Source organism: Uranotaenia lowii, chromosome 2 (genome assembly GCF_029784155.1).
Source record: "Uranotaenia lowii strain MFRU-FL chromosome 2, ASM2978415v1, whole genome shotgun sequence".
NCBI lineage: Eukaryota > Metazoa > Arthropoda > Insecta > Diptera > Culicidae > Uranotaenia > Uranotaenia lowii.
Window position 1 is genome coordinate 144,000,391 of NC_073692.1, and position 10,553 is coordinate 144,010,943.

The following is a 10,553-nucleotide window of genomic DNA, read 5'->3' on the forward strand; positions in this document are numbered from 1 at the left end:
CCAGGTGCACTGATAAATCGGGATTTGTCATGATTGTCTATTTTCTCAATATATGTTGAGTAACTGTTTTTTAGCCTTTGGGTATGCAATGTTCAACCGGTGTGGAGCCAAAGATTTTTTCTGATATTAAAGAGAACAGCTAGGATATTTTATAATTAAGAACCACAATCGTGAGGAAATTTCTCAGCAAATAAAACACCACGATCTATACACAAGTTTTATCTTTACTGTTCAGTATTGATAATTTTGTTGTTGATAAATACAAACATTATATAATGTAGTAAATTGTAGGTTCAGCACACGACTTTTCCTTATGTTAATATTCTGCTGTTTCATGGATTTGCCTGTGTTTTAGTTGTTTTGTTCGTTTCGTTTCCTTTTATTTATTACTCATAGAAATATCATACTGGTACAGATACCTTAATAGTTATTGACTTTTACACACAGATAGAGGTATATTTTGCATCATTTTCTGCAGTTTTTTTTTCTTTTAGTTAATGTCATTACTTTTCTCCAGGTGAATGGATTCCTAATGATGTATTTTTCAACATGAAAAATAACTACTTTTCTGTAAAGTTCCTAACGCTGTCACTTCCCACACATGCTCGTAATTGTTTGTTTTTTTTACTATTTCAACCATTTACCTACACCTTTCTAATGCTTCGATCACAAACTTTCAGCTTTCTCTGAGATGTCATCCTACGAAAATTTTTTGATTCTCTTTCACCTTTCCCATCAGTCATTCGCATGCTGGCCATTTTAGTGCTCGGGATAAGTATGGATGGAGACCGGCATTTCCTCTAATGGTTACGGTTATAAGTATTCGATGGCTATTTATAGTGTATTGTGCCTACTTTGGATGTGTAGAATTGGAAGGACATAGAGCTAACATTTGGGACAATGTAAACTGTTGTAATTTTTCAATCAGAGTGGAAATAAAGTTTAGCGCTAGTGGCCTAAAATGAAACGATTAAAAACGTCTAAAAATGAAAAATCTCTTGAGCGTTTCGCCTGTACTAATCTCATTGCCCATCCGGCTTTGATTTGTTTTGAACTTTAGTTTGTGAATCGCATTCATGATTTTAAAATGAAACTTAAACTAAATACACAATTGCATACAAGAAGCAGTATAAGCATACATAGTAAGGAATAGTCGCATGCGGTTTTCGTTTCCTGCGCCTGACACATTCATATTTTTGTTTTTTTTTTTTCACTATGTTTGTTGTGTTTGAAAAAACCCCTGAGGGTATGAAAAATTATACATATCTCATAATTGTGATTTTTGTCAGTGTTTTTTTTTGTTCTTTCACGATTTAACTCCGCGACTTTCATACGTATTGGTTATCTTAGCAATAATGTTGTGTTTTCCACTATATGTATAATGTTAAGCTTATCAACAATCGGAAGCTATGCCTAGCGAGATTTTGTATAGATCAGCGAAATTTACAATAGCTCTATGCAAAAATTCGTATTGTGCCTGAAATTTGGAAAACAAAAATATTGTTGTTAAAAATATATTTCAATTGTCAATTGAGGTGTATACTTACATAAGTTTCTATCATTAAACTACGTTGTGCTCGAAGCTTTCTGACTACCGAACAGATATCGATCCGTTTCTCGGTTTTCAACTGCATTACTAGAATGCACATGGCCACAAATAAGGAGCTCTTGTCCGATCCCAAGCTGAAAAGAAATTAACGTTGTAATCGAATTTTCGTTAATTGTACATGATAAGGCTTGAGTTGATTGATTTAAAAGAAATCATTAATATACAGTTGCTCACCTGCAGTGAACGGCAATGGTGAAGATATCGTCCTGCTGAGAGCTGTGCTGCTGCGCTTGGTTGACTATTTCGATCATACCGCGGGTCACCTCCGGCACTTCGCCTTCCACCGTTGGCCACCCGTTGTACTGGAACTGAGTCACCTGGATGGTATCTTTTGTCTTGCAATTAGTCACCGTAAACTCCCGCTTCGTATAATACGGCCCACTTTCACTCTGGATGTACGTCACGAGCAAGTTCTCGTATTGCATCTCGTCATCAGCCCAGTACCGGGGACACTTATTGGGACCATCGCCAATCTGAAAGAAGAAGGTAACATTACTAAGATTACCCTTTTGAGCAGTTTATTTTCGTCTTACCTCTGAAAACATTACGATAGTTTTTATGCGCTGCTCGAAGATCATCCTCCAGAAGTCAAAAATAGTGTTCTCCATCGGATCCTGGGTAATAATAAAGTTGTTTTCATCGTCATAACCATCAATGAATGATGCATTTATGTAAGTGCAGTTGTCGTGACCCGGTATCGGAGCCAGGATGACTCGATTTTTGTCGTAGGGGACACACGCATCCGATCGATTCTTGGCCTTGTTCTCCTCGCTACCACCCATCGCAATTGTACGTCGGGAGTCGTCTTGGAAGGACTTCAGTCGCTAGAATGGAAATTTTAGCCGTTTGAATATGTTTTTGAAAGAAGGGAAATTCATGTTCTTTTTGTTTACCTGGAATTGTGCTTCTAATTTACTTATATCGGGGTTATCCGATGATGGCTGTTTCAGACTTTCCACGGTTGTAGCTAATGATTTTTGGTCAATTTCAGTATCCCCAAAGTATGCTAACTCAGTAAGGGCTCGATATAAAAATATGTATTGTTTCTAAAAAAAATGTAGTGAGTATTGGAACCCTAAAAGGTTTGCAAAAAAACCGCTAATCTTACCAGTGACTGAACGAGAAAATTTCTTTGATATCGCATATCACAAATTGTGTTGAAGATGGAAACCTGACCCTCCTCGTTCAATTGTTGTGACAGTGTATCGAGGGCCACGAAAGTACCTGTTCGACCAACACCAGCACTGCAATGAACCAGTATCGGGCCACGCTGCAATGAGTATTCTGAATTGATGCGTTTGATGAATTTGGTGATTCCTTGTGGGTGTTCCGGTGCCATGAAATCCTTCCAGGTCAGATAGTGGAACTGAGAAATGTATCGAGTGTCTTCTACATCTTCGCCAGCTGAGTTGATAGATCGTTTTGTAACCTGAAATAAGGCCATTATGAGACGAGCGTATTTCACAAAACCAAGACTACGTACCTTCAAATTTCGCACTATATAATCGGCATAGTAGCTATCGGAAGTAAAAGTAATGCACAGCTCCCCATACTGTGTCGAGTCGTTAATATTCTCCGGCCAATATTTGGCACATTTCGTTTTATTGTACTCCTCCAAATTGGTCAACATGACAATAATTTCCAAATGTTGCTCCCATATCATTCGCCAAAAATCGTTCACCGTACTGTCCATGGGTCCTTGGGCGCAGATAAACTTTTTACGTTCCTTGTAACCGATTACGAAATTGGCATTGATATAATCAGAGCCAGAGAGACCGTTCATCGTCGACAATTTGACCCGCGTTTGGTCATAAGACTTGATATCCGGATAGCGATTCTTATGTATGTTCTCCTTCAGATCAGAATTCTTCGTTGTACGATCAATAAATTTGTCTGGCAGAAGTTCAAACTCGTGCTGAAAGCCATAGTCCGAATCTTTGTGCTTTTCAAAATATGCTTTGGAAAGATCATCCTTGTTGATTGGTGGAATGACAGGAGGTTTGGCACTGTTATTGCCCAATAGGTGGCGATGATGTACATTTGAATTCCGTCCATGACAAAGGGCTCGCCTGAAAAAAAAACGTGCATAAGTTATTTATGTTTATAAGCATAAGCACTCGTATGAGAAATATATTACCTAAGTGAATCCCCTAAACTAATTGCCTCTCCTTCTTGCGCAATGTTTTTGCTAAAGTGCTTGTGTAAAAGGCAGAGCGACAGAAGTACCAGTAAAACTATCAGTATCAATCCACAAAGAATTTGAATCACTATGTTCAGGATGTACGATAGGTCCTTACTATCTAGTTCACTGGCAGCCGGAGCCCCAGCACTCATTTCCGCAAAGTACTCACTAAATGTAGACATGTACTGTAAGCCCTGATCCCCTTCTGTCCTCACTGAAAATAAGACAATTTTGCGTTAATTCAAATTCTTATAAAAAATTAAATCCATCAGTAACTTACCAACAACTTCAACAAAACCGGTGTAGTTGCTGTTCGGGTCAAGTAATCCATCGTAAATCTGCTCCAACTGATGGCCGTTTTCGTGATCGTGGAAGCTGTACGCACCGATCTCGCGTTTTTCATGACTAGAAACCTTCAGTTCATCCTCCACTGGGACCGCTTCATTGCCGGTGCGAACTGGGTTCGTGGAATTTTGATTTCCATCCTCATCCTCCCTGTTGATGGCTACAATGATAAGTTATAAATAATAACGACTTACTAACAAAGCCAAACGAATAATTTACCACTATGCTTATCGCTATGATGAAATCTGGTTTTGTACAAACATTGACGGCACAATCCGTTACTGCGGAATTCGTTGGTTTTACCGTCACCGAGGAAAACCTCCGGGCTATAGTTGAGACTAGAAAATATTTCTGCCAGATACGTTCCCCCGTGGGAGTTGTTTAAGGAGTGGACGTCCGCATAACTTGTCACCGCCAGAGTATCCGGTTCCGGGAGGGATCCATTTCGCTGACCCAGTCGAGTGAGGTAAACCTTGTAGCAGCAGATCGGACCATTGCGTTCGGTTATCCGAGGCAGAAATAGTTTGAAAATCCACTGATTGTCTTCGGTGCGAAGTTTGCCCCACATCAAGCGACCAATGTTGTCGGGAGTAGTTGCTGGCATCGTGCAAGTGGCGCTGGCCACATCACCTGGCCGTTTGGTTCGCGTCAGAGCTGCTACTTTGACCGTGTAGTTAGTGTTCGGTGGTATGCCATCGTAATCGGTTTTGGTAAACTGCTTTTGGACGTTTTTAATTTTCGGCCCGAATGTTTCGTTCTTCATGGAACCATGTTCACTTCGAAATTGCGACACACCTTCCAATACGACCTGATAGGATTGAACTTTTCCATTGGGTTTTGCCGGAGGATCCCAGTGTACCCTCACGGAATTACGTCGAGAGATATTGAAGTGGGAGCAAGTGACATTCAAATTAAGTGGCATGGATGAAAGACCGTCGCTAGTCGTCCCATTTACTTCTTCGGACCAGTTTCCGCAAACTTTGGCCAATTCACTGCATGCTCGGACTCGGAAACTGTACTCAGTGGCAGTGTCTAAATTATCAAACATATATGGAAGATTGCGTCTATTTTGTGGATAATATGTTTCCCATTTGGAATTATTTTGGCCAGCTAATGAAACAGTTAGATCGTAATATTGAATATACTCCAGTAAATCAGCTGGAGGGGCTGTCCATCCAATGGTTATGGTAGAGTGAGTATTTCCTGTAACTTCAATAAAAGGTGTAAAACTGGGATCGCTTTCTAGCGTTTTCACTTTGACCGGAGGCGACGGATTGCCATTTCCTTGGCCGTTATGAGCAGTCAATTTGATCTCATAATCGGTAGCGGGTTCAAAATTTTCCAAAACAATGGAAGAATTTCTTCCATCTATACGATTGGCATAGTACGTGAATGTTGAATCACCTTTCTTCATAAACTGTGCATTATAATGTTTGATAGGATCATTGCCATCGTTGATGGTCCAATTGAGATAGATTTTGTTCGCACCAACGGCTTTGACGTAATCGATAGTTACTTGAGGTTTGTCAAGCACAAGAAGGGCCATAAGCTTTTTGTCCGTTCCGCTTATTTCGTCAACCATAGCTGATGGGCCAACATTACAAGAGTAGGTTCCATTGTGCGTTTTAGTCACACTAGGTATTGTTAAGGTGGCGTTAACGTGTGTTCCGTTCAGCGCTCGAACGGTGGAATTTCTCAAAAAAATATTGTCGGTGGTATCGTCTTCTTTGAACCATTGAATAGAATTATTAAAGTATTCCAGTGGGTACATGTGTATGACGCAGTACAGTTGAAATTTTCGATCCTGTTTGATTTTTGTTCGCTGTGGGCTCGAAGCGATTATTTTTGGCAAAACTATTTTTCGAACCGAGTACCTTGTGAGCACAGTTTTGTCCGCCCCAAGGCAGGAGTAGTTGCCCACATCAGATGATGTAAAATTGTGTATCGTTATGGTGGAAATTACTATAGGACCAGTCGTTAGTGCATCAGCCGTGGTTGTTGTATCGATAGATTCATCTGCCGACTTATCCTGGTCACTTACAGAGAGCCGTTCGACATCCGCTTCACTGTCTACTATCATAAATGTTATCCTGGCACTAAAAATTTAAAAAAATATTATATTGATTTTGTCAGTCTTCTACAAGTTAAAAAAAAACCCTGATTACTCATATTAAACAAAATTTCAGTCAGTAACAATTATCAAAACTGTGTACCAAATTCTCGAAAGTGATATGCGTTACAATTTAATCATAAATCTATACATGTTTCTTGGTGATAAATACGCCACATGTGTTGGAGCTTATTTTTATCCCAAGTCTATGACTCACCTGCCGTCAGTGAGATTCTTTCCATCCTTCTGCCACAGAGGATTTTCCACTCCAGTAAACTTGCAGGACAACGTGCCATTTTTGCCCGCCAAGAAGTATTGTGACTCAACTAAAAGGAAAACAAATGATTAATCACAAACATGTAGTATGCATACTTTTAGGAAAGAACAGTTTAGTAGGCCTTTGGCAAAATTCATCATTAGGAAAAATAGTTCGTATATTAAGCCTCATTTCAATTGGTTAGCAATTGCTCACAGCAACCCACGACATGTCTAGTCGTCTGGAATGAGGAGTCGCCTCCTGGACGACGTCGCCTCCTTTTGCATCAAATGTATCGACAATGACTATTATGCTATGAGAGATAGAGCAAGGCGATATTCGCACCAGCAAGACAGAGATAGCAGCTACGAGCTGTGGGAAGATTGTCGATGAAGAGCACCAGAATGGATGAAAAATGGGATTCCGATAGCGGCTTGAAATATGATTTTTATCGTACTTTCGACTGCCAGAATTAACAAATTTTATCAAAAAATTGTCCACAAACGACGTACCCTTGGATCCGGTGGCTTTACTGGCGAAAATCCGTTCGTTCAGCGACAAAATACAAACAACTAGAAAGCACAAGTGGGCTTGGTTCTTCCACATTGCTCTCCCTCTTGTCGCAAGTGTGTAAATCCTGTCGTCCGTCGTAGTCTTTTCTCAAGATTTCGTGCCGATTTTGATTGCCTTTTAACCCGCTATTGCAACGGAATACTTCCGACTGTCCAAGCTCACACCATTCTCGCAAATGATCTACAGCGATTTCACACACTTTTTCTCATGCTGGTGGCTAATTTAATCTAATTATTTCGCGACAAAATAATGGAAAACAAAAACGAAGGAGGTTTGTCGAAAAGAATAATGGACACTCTTTTTTCCTTCTTTCCACACACTGGCGAATTGCTATGAGGAATGCCCTGTCGAAAAGAACGCCTTTCGGAAAAAAGCTCTTCAAGTTTTGACATTTTCCACTCCTTCGCTTGAAGATCTGTCAAACCGGCAATTGATGGACAGTGCAACCAGAAAATAAGATTCTGCGAAAAGATTTTAAACATCCAAACGAAAATGACAAAAATGACAAAAATGACAAAAATAAAATGACCACAATCACAAAAATGACAAAAATGACAAAAATGACAAAAATGACAAAAATGACAAAAATGACAAAAATGACAAAAATGACAAAAATGACAAAAATGACAAAAATGACAAAAATGACAAAAATGACAAAAATGACAAAAATGACAAAAATGACAAAAATGACAAAAATGACAAAAATGACAAAAATGACAAAAATGACAAAAATGACAAAAATGACAAAAATGACAAAAATGACAAAAATGACAAAAATGACAAAAATGACAAAAATGACAAAAATGACAAAAATGACAAAAATGACAAAAATGACAAAAATGACAAAAATGACAAAAATGACAAAAATGACAAAAATGACAAAAATGACAAAAATGACAAAAATGACAAAAATGACAAAAATGACAAAAATGACAAAAATGACAAAAATGACAAAAATGACAAAAATGACAAAAATGACAAAAACGACAAAAATGACAAAAATGACAAAAATGACAAAAACGACAAAAATGACAAAAATGACAAAAATGAAAAAAATGACAAAAATTACAAAAATTACAAAAATGACAAAAATGACAAAAATGACAAAAATGACAAAAATGACAAAAATGACAAAAATGACAAAAATGACAAAAATGACAAAAATGACAAAAATGACAAAAATGACAAAAATGACAAAAATGACAAAAATGACAAAAATGACAAAAATGACAAAAATGACAAAAATGACAAAAATGACAAAAATGACAAAAATGACAAAAATGACAAAAATGACAAAAATGACAAAAATGACAAAAATGACAAAAATGACAAAAATGACAAAAATGACAAAAATGACAAAAATGACAAAAATGACAAAAATGACAAAAATGACAAAAATGACAAAAATGACAAAAATGACAAAAATGACAAAAATGACAAAAATGACAAAAATGACAAAAATGATAAAAATGACAAAAATGACAAAAATGACAAAAATGACAAAAATGACAAAAATGACAAAAATGACAAAAATGACAAAAATTACAAAAATTACAAAAATGACAAAAATGACAAAAATGACAAAAATGACAAAAATGACAAAAATGACAAAAATGACAAAAATGACAAAAATGACAAAAATGACAAAAATGACAAAAATGACAAAAATGACAAAAATGACAAAAATGACAAAAATGACAAAAATGACAAAAATGACAAAAATGACAAAAATGACAAAAATGACAAAAATGACAAAAATGACAAAAATGACAAAAATGACAAAAATGACAAAAATGACAAAAATGACAAAAATGACAAAAATGACAAAAATGACAAAAATGACAAAAATGATAAGAATGAAAAAAATGACAAAAATGACAAAAATGACAAAAATGAAAAAAATGACAGGAAATACAAAAATGACAAAATTAACAAAAATGACAAAAATTACAAAAATTACAAAAATTACAAAAATTACAAAAATTACAAAAATTACAAAAATTACAAAAATTACAAAAATTACAAAAATTACAAAAATTACAAAAACTACAAAAATTACAAAAATTACAAAAATTACAAAAATTACAAAAATTACAAAAATTACAAAAATTAAAAAAATTACAAAAATTACAAAAATTACAAAAATTACAAAAATTACAAAAATTACAAAAATTACAAAAATTACAAAAATTACAAAAATTACAAAAATTACAAAAATTACAAAAATTACAAAAATTACAAAAATTACAAAAAATAACAAAAATGACAAAAATGACAAAAATTCCAAAAATTACAAAAATTACAAAAATTACAAAAATTACAAAAATTACAAAAATTACAAAAAATTACAAAAATTACAAAAATTACAAAAATTACAAAAATTACAAAAATTACAAAAATTACAAAAATTACAAAAATTACAAAAATTACAAAAATTACAAAAATGACAAAAATGACAAAAATTACAAAAATTACAAAAATGACAAAAATTACAAAAATTACAAAAATTACAAAAATTACAAAAATTACAAAAATTACAAAAATTACAAAAATTACAAAAATTACAAAAATTACAAAAATTACAAAAATTACAAAAATTACAAAAATTACAAAAATTACAAAAATTACAAAAATTACAAAAATTACAAAAATTACAAAAATTACAAAAATTACAAAAATTACAAAAATTACAAAAATTACAAAAATTACAAAAATTACAAAAAATTACAAAAATTACAAAAATTACAAAAATGACAAAAATGACAAAAATGACAAAAATGACAAAAATGACAAAAATGACAAAAATGACAAAAATGACAAAAATGACAAAAATGACAAAAATGACAAAAATGACAAAAATGACAAAAATGACAAAAATGACAAAAATGACAAAAATGACAAAAATGACAAAAATGACAAAAATGACAAAAAATGACAAAAATGACAAAAATGACAAAAATGACAAAAATGACAAAAATGACAAAAATGACAAAAATGACAAAAATGACAAAAATGACAAAAATGACAAAAATGACAAAAATGACAAAAATGACAAAAATGACAAAAATGACAAAAATGACAAAAATGACAAAAATGACAAAAATGACAAAAATGACAAAAATGACAAAAATGACAAAAATGACAAAAATGACAAAAATGACAAAAATGACAAAAATGACAAAAATGACAAAAATGACAAAAATGGCAAAAATGACAAAATGACAAAAATGACAAAAATGACAAAAGTAACAAAAATGATAAAAACGACTAAAATGATAAAAATGACAAAAAAAATTGATTATCGAATTATTATCTTTGATGACAAAAATGACAAAAATGACAAAAATGACAAAAATGACAAAAATGGCAAAAATGACAAAATGACAAAAATGACAAAAATGACAAAAGTAACAAAAATGATAAAAACGACTAAAATGATAAAAATGACAAAAAAAATTGATTATCGAATTATTATCTT

General features: G+C 34.1%; 1 protein-coding gene across 1 annotated transcript; it reads right to left on the reverse strand.

Moving 5' to 3' along the window:
- Window positions 1-206: 206 nt before the first annotated feature.
- On the reverse strand, window positions 207-7,415 carry LOC129746687 (tyrosine-protein phosphatase 69D-like). The gene is made up of 12 exons (XM_055740535.1): window positions 7,015-7,415; window positions 6,464-6,572; window positions 4,356-6,232; window positions 4,072-4,296; window positions 3,747-4,005; window positions 3,093-3,678; window positions 2,718-3,038; window positions 2,503-2,655; window positions 2,143-2,433; window positions 1,784-2,082; window positions 1,548-1,683; window positions 207-1,477 (listed from the first exon to the last, which is right to left on the reverse strand). Exons 1-12 carry the CDS (start codon window positions 7,106-7,108, stop codon window positions 1,394-1,396), a joined length of 4,434 nt encoding a protein of 1,477 aa, XP_055596510.1. The 5' UTR covers window positions 7,109-7,415; the 3' UTR covers window positions 207-1,393.
- Window positions 7,416-10,553: the final 3,138 nt, after the last annotated feature.